Below are 18,165 nucleotides of genomic sequence, written 5' to 3' on the forward strand. Positions count from 1 at the left end.
ACCAAAACTGGGGAAAATTTTTACTTCCTTGACTAACTGTAAGAAAAGAGGAGTGGTCCTGTATATTAAAGAAACTATTGTAGCAAAATTGGTTTATACTGATGAAGATGGAAGAGTATTAATGGTTGAAATAGTGGATAACAATATAAAAATATTACTTGTTGCAATTTATGCTCGAACGATAAACAAGAAGAATTTTATAAAAAGTTACATATGAAATTAATTGGACTGGACCATGTCAATATAATTATGATGGGAGATCTTAATGGAATTGTAGATAATAAACTGGACTATATAGCGACAGCATTAAAACAAAATAGAAAGACTCTCCCTAAATCCTTTTTTAAAATGGTAGATGAATTAAATTTAAAAGATATATGGAGAGAAAGAAATGGTAAAACGCAGCAATATACTTTTTATTCAAATAGACATTTATCATGGTCCAGAATAGATATGATTTGGACCTCATCAGAACTAATATCTAACATTCAAGAAATAAATATAGAAACGGGTATATGGGCAGACCATAATCCTATGACAATTAAATGGAAAGGACAAAGAAGAAGATCTAGATGGACATTAAACAACGCTATCTTAAAGGAAAAGACTTTACACAATGGATGGACAAAGAATTGGCTTTCTTTTCAGTGAAAATAAAAAGAAGATACTTCAATGCAGAATGTTTGGGATACAATGAAGGCATATGCGAGAGGATTAATAATGGATTATACAAAGAAAAAGAATACTAGGAAGAGGCAAACTATTAAAGCTTTAGAAGATGATTATAAAAAACTGGAAAAAGAATTGCAGAATATGCCACAGAAAAAAGATATTAAATTCAAAATGAATATAATTAAACATAAGATGGGTCAGGCAGAGAAAGAAGAATTGGCACAAAAAATTAGAAGTGCTAAACAGAACTATTTTGAAGATGCAAATAAACCAGGTAGATGGTTAGCATACAAATTGAGAAAGGAGAAAGAATCTAGGAAAATAGTACAGTTAATAGATGATCAAGGCCAAATGTGTTATGGTAATAAGGAGAAAAAGACAATTATCCAAGACTTTTATGGACAATTATATAAGCAGGAGGATTTTGATGAGGAAAGAATTAAGCTTTATTTACAAAATGCTAACCTACCTAAGATATCTGAAGAGACTGAAAAAATGTTAGAAAGTACCATAACAATGATGGAACTAACGGAAGCATTTAATAGGCAGAATAATGGAAAAGCACCAGGCCCAGATAGGCTCCCGGCAGAATTTTATAAAACATTACAAGAATCGTTGAGCACTCCACTGTTAGAAGTTATGAATGAAGCCATGTTAAATAAGAAAATACCCAAAACATGGTCAGAAGCTTATATCACACTTATTCCAAAAGAAGGGCCGATCCATCACAAATTAAGAACTATAGACCTATTTCTTTACTGAATGCAGATTACAAAATCTTTGCTTCCATCCTGGCAGAAAGGCTCAAAAGATACCTAAATAACTTTATTCATCCTGACCAGAATGGATTCCTGCCAAGGAGACAAATTAGGGATAATATGAGGGTAATTCTGGACACTTTGGAATATTACAGGCGCACCCTGAAAAACAAATGGCTTTGATATTTTTAGATGCCCAAAAAGCATTTGATAATGTGAATTGGAGATTCATGTTTTTGTTATTGGAACAGATGGGCTTTGCTAGAAAATTTATTCAAGCAATAGAAGCCATATATGACAAACAAACGGCAAGAGTGATGATAGAGGGAGATTTTACAGATTCTATTAATATAAGAAAAGGCACAAGACAAGGTTGCCCATTATCACCTTTGTTATTTGTATTGACTTTGGAAGTGCTGAACAGAAACATTAGAGAGGATCCAAATATAAAAGGAATGAAAATTAAGAAGGAGGAATTTAAATTGCAAGCCTTTGGATGATTTGGTTTTTATTTTGGAAGATCCTCTAGGAACAGCTTTAAAGCTACTGGAAAAGATAGAGATTTATGGTGAGATGGCGGCTTGAAAATAAACAAAGATAAAACAAAGATCTTGACAAAGAATATGTTATTAAAACAAAGAGATGAATTGGCAGATTTATTGAAAATTCAAGTTACTGAATAAGGTTAAATATCTGGGGATATATTTGGCGTCAAGATGTACTACATTGAAGAGAATAACTATATTAAACTTAAACAACAGATAGCATTTGATTTGAAAAATGGGAAAATCTACAACTGTCATTGATAGGTAGAATCTCAACAATCAAGATTAATATTTTACCCAGAATTTTATATTTATTCCAAACCATATCAATTAGGCTTGGTAAAGATTACTTTGAAGAATTAAATAAAACTGTGTCGAAGTTTATATGGCAAGGTAAGAAAGCCAGAATAAAATTAAAACTTCTGCAAGATGCTAGAATTAGAGGAGGTTTTGGCCTTCCGAATTGGGAGTTGTATTACCAAGCGGCAAATTTAATGTGGGTTAAGGATTGGATAACATTAAAAAAGACTAGATTGTTGACACTAGAGGGGCATGATTTATTACTGGGATGGCATGCTTTTCTGTGGTATAAGGGAACTAAATCGCAGGGCTATTTTTGAAGGCATTATATAAGGGAGTCTTTATGGTTGAATTGGGAGAAAATTAAGAGAAAATGTTATTTGAAAATCCCAGTCTGGTTATCAACTATTGAAGCCTTTTCTTATCCTATAATATATGAGAAGGAACAAACAGTTAGGTATGGGGAAATATTGGACGAAAAGAGTGAACTTAAAACAATGCAAAAACTAGAGGAACAAGGCATAAAGATGAATTGGTTTTCATATGCGCAAATACATTCAAGGTATCTTATAGATTCTAAAGCGGAGGGATTTTATGATAAATTGACTGATTTAGACAGGATCTTGACAGGTACTGATGAAAAAAATGATTAAAAAATTATACACTTATTTGTTGGAAATTTTATTAGAGGAGGAACAAGTTAAAGCGATGATTGTTTGGGGAAGAATTTTGGATATGGGATTGATTTGGAGAAATGGGAAAAATTGTGGTCTCAAAATTATAAAATGACAATGTCAACAGCTTATAAGGAAAACTTGTATAAGATGTTTTACAGGTGGCATTTTCCCCGACAAATTGCAAGAATGTTTAAGAACAAATCTGAAAAATGTTGGAAATGTCATCAGATACCTGGCTCATACTACCATATGTGGTGGACTTGTGAGGACGCTAGAAAATATTGGACTAAAATCCGCATATGGTTGGAAAAAATGACAAAGACACATATAGACTTGAAACTAGAGATTTTTTTATTGGGAATCTTACCTGATATATATATAATAAAAATTTGAAGTATTTGATTGTAAATATATTAACAGCGGCTAGGATTGTATTTGCTAAGAACTGGAAGAGTGAGAAAACTCCATCAGAAGAAGAAATTATTAAGAAAATATTGGATTGTGCTGAAATGAGTAAATTGACATTTGAAATCAGAGAACAAGAAGATAAACAATTTTATGAAGTTTGGGATCTTTTTATCAATGGTTAGATAATAAAACATAATGATAGAATATTCGATTTAGCATAAAAAAATTTTTTTTTCTTGATATTACCTTTATAAAACATTATCAAGGTAGATTTGGTATGATCTTATGATTTATTGCAAAATAAATTAAGTAAATTATAGTTATCTCATTAAAATATGAATTAACAAAATTATAAATGATTTTTTTTTAGTGATGATATTAGGTTATACAATTATTGATTGATAATATGAGCTATTATGTAATATAATTATACTAGTGACTAGGAAATGGATGCACAAAAAAAAGTGGTAAACCAATCGATGCACTGTATGTAAATTTATGAAGAGGGATATTTTTATGTTTTTTGTGTTATGTTTATGCTTATTTTGTTATGCTTGTTATTAAAAAATAAAAAAAATTATAAAAAAAAGAAATATGGGAATTACAAAATAATGAAAAGAAACTGTTTATGTAGAAGACATAGAGATAATGGTTAATAAAAATTTTTAAAAGGGGGATTCCTCATGGAGATGAGGGGTAATAGGATGTATTTGCAATTACAAAATATTTAGAAAATAGAGAAATATAGATTATCTAAAGGAGGGATGGACACTGATATTCTTTACTAGTGAATGTATATCTTTATTCTTATCTTTAAAAGAAATGTTAATGTTTATTAAATAAATTGAAATAATTGAAATGAACTGTGAGGATGGTTAAAAATGGGATTAATATCAGTGACCAGGATTAGTTAAATGGACTGATTGTTTTTTTTTCCTATCTTTGTTTTGAAACTATAAATAAATTCCATGAAATTAAAGGGGAAAAATACATTGCGGAATGTTACTGAAAAGATATATAATGTTATGTAGTTTTTTAGGGAATGACTATTATTATAATTAGTTAAAAATAAATGTTTATTGGGAATTAAGATGAGGGAATTAAGGTATATTTTAACCACTGAGGTGACACACTCAAATTAGTAAAAGGGGGGAGGAACTTACTTTTTTTTTCTCTTGTGTAAAAGCTTTTATAAATTTAGAACTTATGGAAAGAATATTTATTTATTTGTTTGTTTTGTCAATCGCTTACAAGATAATAGGTATAAGGATAAACATAGTTATGAATACATGAAATGAATACATATCAGAAAAATAAAAGAAACAATAGGACAGGGACAATAGGCACATTGGTGCACTTATGCATGCCCCCTAAAGACCTTTTAGGAAAGGGGTGAGGTCAGTAGTAGAAAGTCTAAAGTCAAAATTTTGGGGGTTTAGGGAAGAAACCACAGAGTCAGGTAGAGTATTCCACACATTGACCACTCTGTTGCTGAAGTTGTATTTCCTGCAATCAAGTTTGGTGCAATTAACCTTGAGTTTGTATCTATTGTGTGCTCTTGTATTGTTATGGTTGAAGCTGAAGTATTCATTGACCGGTAGGACATTGCAATGTATGATTTTATATACTATACTTAGATCGGACCAAAGATGGCATAGTTCTAGGTTTTCTAGGTTTAGAATTTCAAGTCTGGTGGCATAAAGTAATCTGCCACGAGTAGAGAAGTGTAGAACTCTTCTTGTGAAATATTTCTGGACTTTCTCAACTGTGTTAATAATGAGGGTTCCAGACTGATGAGCTGTATTCGAGTATTGGTCTGGCAAATGTTTTGTATGCCCTAGTTAGTAGTCTGATATTACCAGAGAAAAAGCTACATAGGATTAGGTTAACAACTCTTAATGCCTTCTTGGCTATGTAGTTACAGTGGGCTCTAGAACTTAGGTCATTAGAGATGAGTATTCCAAGGTCCTCTACAAAGTTTGGATCCTCAACAAGGTCTTGACTATTGACTAGGAGGGTGGAGCTGGCGTCGCAATGATATGGCATGCGATCTTGGAGGTCTGAGATTGCTGCCGATATCTTTGCTCCTGGACGGTCCAAACGGATCTAAACCGCCCCGAAGAGATGGTGAATATAAAGAGTGCATCTTTTCGATCCCAGAGACACCACAAAGTCCCTGGTAGATCCAGGAGTAGCTCGTTTTGCCAGCAGCAAGGAGGCAGCCATTAAAGCTTCTGAAGTTGGGACAGCTCCGAAACGAAAGAGAATGGAAAGAGAAAGTGTGCTGGTTTGGTGAGAATTTTTTCTTTATTTTAAGATTTGAAAGGACACCCTAAGGAAAAGAAAGAATCTGTAAAAGTTTTGACAGAAGTGATTAAGCGGTGATTTTAAACAGGAAGTCAAAGTAATATTTTTTTAATTTTTTTTTCTCATTGCTGGATTTTTTTACACGATTTTAGATTTTGAAACTGGACTGCTTTCCCCCCGCCTCTTCTTCCACCTATTCTTTCTTTCCTTTTTGACTTTATAATATTTTAGGCTAGAGACTCCCTGCTAGTCATCTTTTTAAATATCTTTTCCCTTTTTAATTAATTTTTATTATATCTTGTTTGGAAAAGGAGGGGGAAAGTGAAAGCAGAAGAAACTTTGTAACACTGCCAACTAGAGACTTGGAAATATTCTATCTCTTTTTTTTTCTTGACCAGACAAAGCTGAGAAAGAACTGAGACTTCTTTTCAAGGACATTGCCTGTTTGATAAGATAGAGGGAAGAGCATGGGAGAGTATTATTGCAGGTGCTCTTCTGGGTTTCTATTAATAGCTGTAGTCTGGTGTTGAAGTTTATAGAAAAAAAAGGTGATAAGATTCTGGAGAGTTATAAATTTTAACAAAAGCCTTGGATAACCAAACAAGATGCAGTGTGCTCTTTTTACTTTTTTAAAGCTGGGCTATTTCTTACTTTAACAAACCGCCTCCTTACTAGCTTACTTTTTGTAATAGCTATTTGGATCTTTGGCCTTTTGGAACTTGTTTTTGTTTTTGAAGTCAAATTTTTATGTTTGCATTCTATTTTGAGAAATTGAGAAAGGAGAAAGAATCAAGGAAAATATTGCAATTAATAGATGACCAAGGCCAAGTTTGCTATGGTAGTAAAGAGAAGAAGGAAATTATATGAGACTATTATGGGAAACTAGAGAATATTGATGAAGAGTTAAACAGTACTTACAGGATGCTAATCTACCCCAGATACCTACAGAGATTGCAACAATGTTAAAAAGCAATATAACGATGATGGAGTTAACTGAAGCACTTAAGAAGCAAAACAATAGAAAGGCACCAGGCCCAGATGGACTTCTGGCAGAATTTTATAAAACACTACAAGATCATTGAACCTTCCATTGCTAGAAGTTATGAATGAAGTTATGTTAAAGAAGAAGATACCCAAATCATGGTCAGAAGCTTATATTACACTTGTCCCAAAAGAGGAGGCCGATCCATTACAAATCAAGAACTATAGACTTATTTCCTTACTAAACGCAGATTATAAATTTTTTGCTTCAATATTGGCAGAAAGACTTAAAAAATACTTAAACCATTTTATCCATCCTGATCAAAATGGATTTCTGCCAAAGAGACAAATTAAAGACAATATGAAAGTAATCTTGGACACTTTGGAATAGCATGAGGCACACCCTGAAAAGCAAATGGCTTTGATATTTTTAGATGCACAGAAGGCATTTGATAATGTGAATTGGCGATTCATGTTATTACAGCTGGATCAGATGGGCTTTGGTAAAAAATTTATTCAAGCAATAGAAGCTATATATCATAAGCAAACGGCAAACGTAATGATAGAGGGAGAACTGAGAGACTCTATTGATATAAGAAAAGAAACAAGACAAGGGTGCCCACTATCACCTTTGTTGTTTGTGTTAACCTTGAAAGTGTTAAACAGAAATATTAGAGAAGAAAAGGATATAAAAGGAATGAAAGTTTAAAAAGGAAGAATTCAAGTTGCAAGCATTTGCAGATGATCCGGTTTTCATTTTAGAAGACCCACTAGAAACAGCATCAAAATTGATAGAAAAGATAGAGGTATATGGAAAGGTGGCTGGTTTGAAAATAAATAAAGATAAAACAAAGATCTTGACAAAGAATATGCTATCAAGACAAAAGGAAAAGCTGGCGGATGTACTGAAAATTCAGGTCATGAATAAGATCAAGTACTTGGGGATACATTCGACAGCAAGATGCAGTACACTAAAAGAGAATAATTATATCAAACTTAAGCAGCAGATAGCACTAGATTTGGCGAAATGGGAGAATTTACAACTGTCATTAATAGGGAGAATATCAACAATCAAGATGAATATATTACCCAGAATTTTATACTTGTTCCAAACAATTGCAATTAGGCTTGGAAAAGATTACTTCGAAGATTTAAATAAAATTGTGTTGAAATATATATGGCAAGGTAAGAAAGCGAGAATAAAGTTAAAACTTTTGCAAGTTGCCAGAATAAGAGGAGGATTTGGTTTGCCTAATTGGGAGTTGTATTACCAAGCTACAAATTTGATGTGGGTTAAGGAATGGATAACATTAAGAAATACTAGATTGTTGACATTAAAAGGACATGATCTGTTTATGGGGTGGCATGCTTTTCTATGGTATAAAGGAACTAAAACACAGGGGTATTTTAGAAGACATATACGGAAGTCCCTGTGGTTAAATTGGGAGAAGATTAAAAGGCAATGTTATTTGAAAATTCCAATCTGGCTATCGACTATTGAAGCATTTTCTTATCCTATAATATATAAAAAGGAACAAATAATTAGATATGGTGAAATATTGAATGAAAAGGATGAACTTAAATCTATGCAAAAATTAGAGGAACAAGGTATAAAGATGAATTGGTTTTCATATGCGCAAATACATTCAAGGTATGACAAAGATTCTAAAACAGATGGTTTCTATGATAAACTGACTGATTTAGATAAGATTTTGACAGGTACTGATGAAAAGGTGATTAAAAAATTATATGGATATTTATTAGAAATTAAACTAGAAGAACAAGTTAAAGAAACTATGATTGCTTGGGGGAAGAATTTTGGTTATGGGATTGATTTAGAGAAATGGCAAAAACTGTGGTCTCAAAATTATAAAATGACAATGTCAACAGCATATAAAGAAAATTTGTATAAGATGTTTTACAGGTGGCATTTTCCCCCGACAAGAATAGCAAGAATGTTCAAGAACAAATCCAAAAAATGTTGGAAATGTCATCAGATACCAGGCTCATATTACCACATGTGGTGGACTTGTGCGGATGCCAAAAAAAATTGGACTAAAATTCACACGTGGTTGGAAAAAATGACAAAAAAAAACGATATAGACTTGAAACCAGATATATTTTTATTGGGAGTTTTGCCTGAAATATATAGTAAAGAATTGAAATACCTGATTGTAAATGTATTAACAGCGGCTAGTATTTGCCAAAAACTGGAGAAATGAGAAAATACGCTGCATAATAAACTGAAATAAACTGAAATTTAATTTATGATCAGTAAGGGCTTTAGTTAATCTTGATTATGTAGTAACCTTTAGGGGAGATAACTGTATAATAGAGAAAGAGGGTAAAAGTGTTACTGCTAAATTAGAGAATGATTTATATGTAATACATGATGATCAGTTGAAGATGGCTAACTCAGTTTATAACAATGTTAAGCCACATGATGAATTTATACATTTACTACATAGACGTCTAGGGCACATTAATTTCAAATGCTCAAACAAACTGTTGAATTGTCAGAGGGAGTAAAATTGAAACCTTGTAGCAAGTATTTAAACTGTAATGCTTGTAGTCAAGAAAAGAGTAAGGTTACTCCAGCAAACAGACTTAATGGGTTTAAGACCAAAGAATCTTTAGAGGTTGTTTTTGTTAACATAATTGGTCCTAAGAAACCAAGTTTAGGAGGTGCCTGTTATATTTTGAGTATTATGGATCATTACTCACGATATGGTTTCTGCTACCTTATGAAAAACAAAACAGAAACATTCCAACATTTCTTTAATTGGCTAAGGTTTGCTGAGAGAAAAATGAAAAGTAACGTAATTACTTTAGTAACTGATAATGGGACTGAATTTGTTAACAAAAGATTCCAAACTATGCTGAAATTGGCTGGTGTTGAGCATAAACGTTCTGCACCTTACAGACCACAACATAACTCATTTATAGAACGAAGAGGGCAAACATTACAAGCCATGGCTCGCACTATGTTATCTGATTCAGGTTTACCTGAAACACTGTGGGGTGAAGCCATAATGTGTAGTAACCATGTTTTAAACAATGTAGTTAATACAACTGGTGAATTGCCATTCACTTGTTGGCATGGCAGAAAACCAAATTTAAGTTACCTACACACATTCAGAGCTCCAGCATAGGTGCATATTCCCTCACAAATAAGACTGAAAGGGCAACATAGAGCTGAGAAGTTATTTTTTGTGGGTTATGAGGCCAACCATAGAGCATTTAGATTTTGGGATCAAGGTACATCTCATGTTTATTGTAGTGCTAGTACAAAATTTCTTGAGCACTTTGGGTGGGATAAACTGGAACAGGAATCCAGCAATGATATTATTATTGACACCCAAATAGTCCCTAAAGATGATATCAGTAAACAACAAATAGCCATTAAAGAGGAAAAACAGGAAGAAGTAGAAGAACAGGAGCAGGTCGCACAGGAAAGTCCACCAGTAAGCCCTGTATTACCAAGATGTTCAACCCGTGTAACACGACCACCTGATAGATATTAGGCTAGTGTTGTATGCCAAGTGACTACAGTTCCAAGTAATTATAGTGAACTAAAACTGTATCCTGCTAAGGATCAGGCTGCTTGGCAGAAAGCAATGGATAAGGAACTAGAATCATTAAAAAGACTGGAGGTGTACGAAAATATTAAGTTACCACCAGGTAAACATGCCATAGGATGTAAATGGATATATAAATTGAAGACAGGTGTAGATGGGACTGTTACCCATAAAGCCAGGTTAGTAGCACAAGGGTTTAATCAGACAGCAAATGACTATGATGAGGTGTTTACACCTAGTCTGAAGGCTACTGCATTAAGGGCAGCATTAGTGTGGGCAGCTAAGGAGAAATATATTGTAAATCATTTGGATGTAGAGACAGCATATCTGCATGCACCGTTGCAACACACTATATATTTAAAGAAACCTTTAGGTCTCAAAAATGATAATACTGATAAAACAACTGATCGCTGGAAATTGAAAAAGAGTCTTTATGGTTTAAAGCAATCAGGATATGAGTGGAACCAATGTATAGTCAAAGAATTAACTAAAATAGGCTTTGTAGCTGGCATGGCTGATCCATGTTTGTTTAAAAAGGAAAGTAATGGTATAATGTCATTATTGTTATTATTTACTGATGACATAGCATTAATTACCAAAACTGAACAAGAAGCTACTGAGATAATTTCACTATTGGAAAAGAAATTTAAGATAAAACAGTTAGGAGAAATCAAACATTATCTTGGTTTAAAGATAGATAGAACTAGGGGACAATACAAAATCTCACAAGCAGATAAAATTAACCAATTACTAAAAAGTTTTAAAATGGAACTTTGTAAGCCGGCTAAGACACTAATGAGCCAGGAGTTTAGCCATAGTGATGTTCAAAGTCCTGTTTTTGGTAAGAACATTTATCAGTCTTTGATTGGTAGTTTATCTTATCTCAGTAATTGTTCAAGGCCAAATATTGCATACAGTGTTAATCAATTAGCGAGATTTAATGCTGAGCCAACTGAAAGGCACTGGCAAGCTGCTAAACATGTGTTAAGATACCTGAAACAAACTGCATTATGCATTGTATTTGGAGCCAAAAGACGAACTGAATTTAACTGCATATGCTGATGCAAGTTTTGCTACAGACATAAATACACAAAAATTTACATCGGGTACTGCTGTATTATTGGGAAAAGCATTGATTGGATGGAGATCTATTAGTCAGAAACATCTAAGTCTGTCAACAATGGAGGCTGAATTCTCATGTTTGTCTTTATTATGTACAGATTTAGTTTTGTATAAGCAATTATTAATTGATATGGGAATTAATGTAACAGATTCTATTGTTATTTACGAAGACAACCAATCAGCAATACAGATGGCTTCAAATATTGCTGTTAAAACAAGAACGAAACACACAGATTTAAGATACTTAAATGTGAGACAATGTGTGCAAAGTAAAATGATTAAGCTAGAATACTGTATGTCAGAAAACAATATAGCAGATCATTTTACAAAGGCCCAAGGCTCTATAAAGCATAAGGCTAGCTGTGAAGATTATGGACTTAGAATGTAAGGTTGTATATATTGTCTTACCCAAAAGGGGAGAATGTTAGGAATATAAGTCACCTAACAGGTATTTCGGTTAGAAATATATAAACCAGGATAAACATTTGCGTACTATATCTTTAAGGGAATGCAAGAGCATGCAGTTGGGTGTGTTTCTCAAACAGCCATAAGATGGAGCCAGAAACCTGGATTGTTTGGTCTGAGTCTCAGAAGAGAGTGCAAGTGTATCTCTGTTTCCTTCTGTTGGAAAATATTGCCGTTGCTCTATTTCTTCTAATTGACTGATATTACTGGATGTAAGTCTGATACTGAACTGTTTTGACACTGGAATTTGATATTTTGATTATCCCTGGATTGAAAAACTGACTGATTTACCCATGAATGACTTTTGGATTGCTTATTTTGGACTTTGCTTAAACCTTTCTGGAAGTAAAAACCTACATTTACTATACAGTGTATCTGTGTACTGTGTGTGTATTATTCAAACACTTCTCTCAAGTACGTCTCCGAGTATGCGCTCATTCTCCTAATGGGGAATTACCTCAACACTTCTGGTGTTCTGGTGAAGAAAAGCGTGGTGGTGAGGAGGCTTGGCAGGTTCCACGGGGCAGCAAACACTTTGCTGCTCCTGAGGGGGGCACAGGAGATCATACCTTCCCTCGCAGGCCAGGAACATCTGGGAAGGACTCCAATGTTGTGCTCTCCTGCGTGCTAGTCTCCCTTCCTGCACGCATCAGTCCACCCACCGACGGTATCACTCATTGCTGACATGGGTGCAATCAGGTGGGTGTGGGCAGGGCCAACCGGGGCAATTGTTAGTTTGGTGAACCCAACCCAATTGTCCCTACCATCTCGTGCGAGGTAGTTTGAGGAGGTTAAATTTCACCCCTGCCTCTTATTAGGAATAAAATATGAAGATTTTTAAATGCTAAATATCTTAAACTTTGAAAATGCTTCAAGTCCACATTTCAAATGGGGGGGAAATTCCATAATTGTAGAAGTGTCCTTTTGAATACTATACCTTCTTAATCTCAGACTTCAAATTACATGGATTACTCTGCTGACTGAATAAAGATTTCTTGAATCTCTCGACAATTCTTCTTTTCAAATTGCAATGCAGAGTTGGTGGCAGCTGTTTGAAAATGCAGAAAACTTTTGTCATATAACTTTATACTCATATGTTAATGAAAAACACATAATTAATCATTCTTAATTAGTAAAGCATCAAGAAAAACAGCAAGTAACTTTTATTGTTAGAAAATATATTTTATACTATTTAGAGTGCATTTACCTCCATATAATTTCTAATTTGTTAAGTACAATGGACTGTTCAAAACATTTCATATTCATAAGGTCACTAATCCTGTGAACTATTGCAAGTTATATATCTTAGTATCACTACCCATATTTCACCGTGGTGGGTTGAGAAGTAACTTTTTCATGGTTGCCTAATAGAGCCATAGTAAAACTGTGGACTTTCAGACAACTATAAAATTTACAAAGTACAAAAGTACTTTCAAATGCAAAGTATCCAATGTAAAAAATGATACAAGAAATTATAACTCTCTGATAACTTTGAATGAACCATTTGTAGTAATGCTAAATAAAAGTGACAAGCCAACAAAAATAGAACAAATAATAAGGTCTTGCCATTTTGCTGAAAGACATTGTTTTCCTTTGTTCATAAAATTTTTCCCTTCTTTTTAGACCTCTGTATCCTCATTAATTATCTTTTTAATCAACAGCAAATCAATTTAACCATTTCAGAATCAATTCCAACTGAAATGGGTACTTGTATTAGTTTACTAAAACTTTATTTCTGACCAATGGTGGGATTCAAATTTTTTTATTACTGGTTATGTGGGCTTGGCTTATTTGGTAGGCATGGCTTGGTGGTCATGTGACTGCATGGGCATGCTTGGTGGACATTTGACTGCGTGGGCATGTCTTGGTGGTCATGTGATTGGATGGGTGTGCTGGGTGGTCATGTGATTGGGTGGGCGTGGACAACTTGACCTCACTCATGTCAAGGGGTGCCTTGCCTGGCCTCTCCTCACCTCAAAGAGATACAATTTCCCTCTCTATTTATGTTGTGGTTAGCCGGCAGCAAGACCAGATGGCTGAGAAGAGCGAGGACTCTGATGAAGGGCCAGGACCATCAGGGAATGGACTGAGATTGTGGGGGCTGGCAGCAGTGATGAGGGGGTTCCTGAGGAGCCTGTGCCAAGTGCACGTGCATGAAAGATTGCTCAGAGAAAAGAACAGTTACAGCAGCACAGGTAACTCAGGAGTAAGGCTTCAAGGTAATGGCCCCTCCCTCAAGAGGATAAAAGCCAGGTTTGGAAAAGCATTCTTTGCAGACAGCAAAGAAGCTCTGAAACTCAACTGGTAGACATTTTAGTTTGTGTTTGGATAATTTTATAAATTAGTTCTTATCTCTGGCTTTTTGGCAGCCTTGACAAACAACTTGGCAAGGCTCTTTCTTGTCGCAGCTAATTAGTGGAAAGCAGCCTTCAGAACAGAATTCGTTATTAAACCTTAAAAGATGGGGGCTGCTGCATTTGTTTGTGTTTGTTCTTTGGGAACCCGGTTGGGTCAGAACAATTTATTTACTACTACTGAACATCCACAATACACTATTTAATCTTATGTATATATGTCATATGTGTACATACATATTACATAGTATAGTGTGTGTATAGGCACACAAAAAGATACATTATCTACTATATATATTGTATGTGTATGTACACACACACACACACACACACACACACACACACACACACACAGCTCTTCTAAAACTATACATTCAACCTCACTGTTTGGAAAAACACACCCACACTTTCTGCCACAATTTAACTCTAACTTCTGTACATTAGAACAGGGGTCACCAACCTTTTAGAAGTCAGGGACCACCAAACTCATAATTTTAAATCCCGTAGACCAGAGACCCTGGGAAAATCCCAAAAATGTCTGCAGGAAAATTCCCCAGCCCATTTTCCTACCAATAGATCATTCTTTATTTGGGATTGCAGGATACCGTCTCCAGCTCCATTCTCAGGGGGAGAGAGAGAGAGAAAGACTTTTGGCTTCATGCAAGGAAAGCAGCAGAAGTCTTTCTTTCTCTCCCCCAAACTCTGCCAGAAATGAGTCCTTGTGAGACTTGTAACACCAGCGCAGCCTCTTGGAGCAGGATGCCTTGCAGGGTCTCAAAGGCTCATTTCTGGTGGAGTTTGGGGGAGAGAAAGAGAGACTTTTGCTGCTTTCCTTGCCTGCAGCCAAAAGCATATGAAAGAAGTGGAAAGAAGCAGCCTGGTGGCTAGGTGAGGCGTGTGGGGCAAGTTCCCTCCCTCCGCCCTTTCCCCCTCACTACCTCATGTTGTTCGCAAAGCAAGTGATGCAAGCCTTGTGTTCCCACGGGCCATGTGGGTGGTACAGCCTTGTGTTCCCATGCAGCCTGGATTAATTGCTTTGGAGGATGCTTTGGGGGTGACGTTTCTCTGCGGACCATCAAAAATTTCTCGCAGACCACCAGTGGTCCCCGGCCCACTGGTTGGCAACCACTGCATTAGAACATTGCACATGTCTTCAGATTTACTTCCTTAGCCTGCACATGTCCATTAGACCCAGTAGATGTCATGGATTGAGTAAAATGTGGTGAAACTCACTTAACAACACTCTTGCTTAGCAACCAAAATTTTGGGCTCAATTGTGGTTATAAGTGAAAGATTATCTCTGCCTTCCTCTGCATGGCAGCCTTGTCCTAGTAAACTCCTCTGCCAATTTTCCTGTTAGAGGCACCAAAATAATCCAGATTCCAGGTGATATAAGGTCTCCTTCTGGAGCAGAGGGTTGGATTAGATGGCCTCCAAGGTTCCCTCTAACTCTGCTATTCTATTATTCTGTGAGATCTTCTGCTGGAGCAAGGGGTTGGAATAGAACAGGAATCTTCAAACTTGACAGCCTTAAGACTTATGGACTTCAACTCCCAGAATTCTTCCTCCAGTCATGTTAGCTCAGGAATTCTGTGAATTTTTGACAAGTCTTAAATTTGCCAAGTTTGAAGACCCTTGGATTGGAAGGTTACCTCCGAAATCCTTTCCAGGCCTAGATTGCTGTGCTGTTTCAAAGAGTCTTCTGAAGCCAGGGTTTGTGTCCTTCCTTCCTCTTCTTTTTTCTCTCTCTCCCTCCCTCCCTCTTTCTTTCATTCTTTCTCTTCCTTACATCCCATTTTTCTTTGTCTATCCCTTTTCTTCCATTCTCTTTTTCTTTCTTTCCCTTTTCTCTTTTTCTTTCTTCTCTTTCTCTCCTCTTTCCCTCTCTCTTTCTCTCTCCCTCTCTTTCTATTTCCCTCTCTGTTTCCCTCTTTTCCTCTCTCTCTACCTCTATCTTCCCCCCTCTTTCCCTCTCACTTTCCCCCGTCTCTCTCTCTTTTCTTCTGTCTTCCTCTTTCTCTTTCCCTCTCTCACTCTTTCCCTCTTTCTCTCTCATTCTATCCCTTCCCTTTCTCCTTCCCTCTCTTTCTAAAGCTGAGACCCACCTGAGACAAGCGCGCGCGCGCACACACACACACACAAACGCTTCCAAGAACCTGCCTGAAACAAACACACACACACACACACACACACACGCTTCCAAGTGCCCAGCAGGGTCACTCGTTATGAGGGTTCTTCCCTGCCAGTCTCCGGTCCCGCGTTGCCCAGAAAAGCCAGCAGGAAAGGCTTCTTTGTCCAACAAAAGGGCTGCAGGTGGGACTTCCTCCCCTTCTGCTTTTGGGGAAAGGAGAGGGCTGGGAAATTCAAGCAAGGCATGTGCTGCAGCCTCGCCCCTTCCCCCCACCTTCAGCTCTAGGCTAGTCAGCATGGGTTTGGCTTTTCTGACTGTCTGAAACCTTATCTTCCTCCAGCAGCTGGTGGCAGAGGGAAAGCCAAGTCAGCCCGGCTCCCTGCCAGCCCACATCTCATCCCCTGCCCAGATTCTCTGGCAGCTGTTGGGGCTCGCCTGCCAGGAGGCTCGCGGGGAGATGACCAGGAAGCATGAGGCTATGCCTGCATCGCCCTTCTGCCAGCTGCCTCTCCCTCATCAGGCTGAGAGTTTTGGCAGTTGTTGGGAGGCGGGAAGGAGCTTCATTTGTTCAACTTCTACCTATCCCACCATTAAGCATCACAAAAAAAGGAGGAGGTCCCTCTTCACCATCTGGAGGACAACGATCAATACAGACAATGCTACAACAGAAGAAAGAGAAGGAAGTGACACTGCAGATGATTATGCAAGTAATTCAGAAGATTGAAAAGAGAATAGAGAATATTGAGAAAAGAACTGAAAAGACAGATGAGAAAGTAGAGAACATTCAACAGATTATGATGAAATATGAGGACAGATTTAAAAAAATCAAAGAAGATATACAAAGGGATAAGAAAATAGAAGATATTGATACTCGATTGAGCGATGTTGAAAAGGGCAAGAGTGGACCATTAGGATAGGAAATCAATAGATCAGAATTCTACCTGAGATTTCAAAATGTAGAAGAAGGAAAAGGTGAAAACCTTGCTGAAATAATGAAAGAAATACTGGCAGAAGTGCTAGAGATAACCAAAGAGAAGATGATGGATGGGATGGATGAAGTGTTCCATGTCTATACAAGATATGCAATGAGAAATAGGTTACCAAGAGAAGTTCACATCAGATTTACCAAGAAGATCATTAAAACAGGTACTGCAGGTGGCAAGAGAGGAAACATTAAAGTATAAAGACAAAGAAATTGTGGTGCTGAAACAGGTACCAAGAAGAGTACGAGAGGTGAGAAGAGAATATTTATTTTTGACTAAAGAGTTCTTAAAAGAGGAGTAAATTACAGATGGCTGATGCCAGAAGGCCTCTTGTTCACCTGGCAGGAACAAAGACACAGAACTGACACAGCTGAAAAAGCTGAGCTATTCTACTTAGAATATCTTAAGAGGAAAGGAGGAAGAAGCAAGAAAAGAAGAGTCGTTAATTGAATTTCAAGAGGAGTATATAGCAGTAATTGAAAAAGAGAAAGAAGAAGGTGCAGTAGGTGGTGTACCCAGAGAGCAACGAGACTAAGATCTACTAGAGCAATAAAACCCTCTTATAAAGCTTAATATGGATGAAAGAAAATTGATTACGATTAACATAAATGGACTTAATTTGGCTACTAAAAGAAGAAAAGTATTCCATAAATTAGAGAAATTAAAATTTGACATAATTTGCCTACAAGTACATATCAAAAAACAACACGAATATATACTGAAACAAAAAAATGGAAATTGTATTATCAAGAGAATATTCAAGAAGAAAAAGTTAAGCAATATTTACAGAAAGCGAATTTACCCCAGATACCCAAAGATATTGAAACAATGCTAGAAGGGAACATGGAATTAACAGAAGCTTTAAAAAAACAGAATGTTGGGAA

At 36.1% G+C, this 18,165-nt stretch overlaps 1 protein-coding gene across 2 annotated transcripts in view; it reads right to left on the reverse strand.

Moving 5' to 3' along the window:
- The window catches only part of NEK10 (NIMA related kinase 10), a 221,231-nt gene that overhangs the window by 13,312 nt on the left and 189,754 nt on the right, over nucleotides 1-18,165 (reverse strand). For both annotated transcript variants that reach the window (XM_026708233.2, XM_087916775.1), the window contains one exon: nucleotides 12,751-12,861. In XM_026708233.2, coding sequence (XP_026564018.1) covers nucleotides 12,751-12,861 — 111 coding nt within the window. The remainder of the gene's footprint in view (nucleotides 1-12,750; nucleotides 12,862-18,165) is intronic.

This window comes from Pseudonaja textilis, chromosome Z (assembly GCF_049901715.1).
Source record: "Pseudonaja textilis isolate UNSWEBS1 chromosome Z, rPseTex1.2, whole genome shotgun sequence".
In the NCBI taxonomy this organism is placed as follows: Eukaryota; Metazoa; Chordata; class Lepidosauria; order Squamata; family Elapidae; genus Pseudonaja; species Pseudonaja textilis.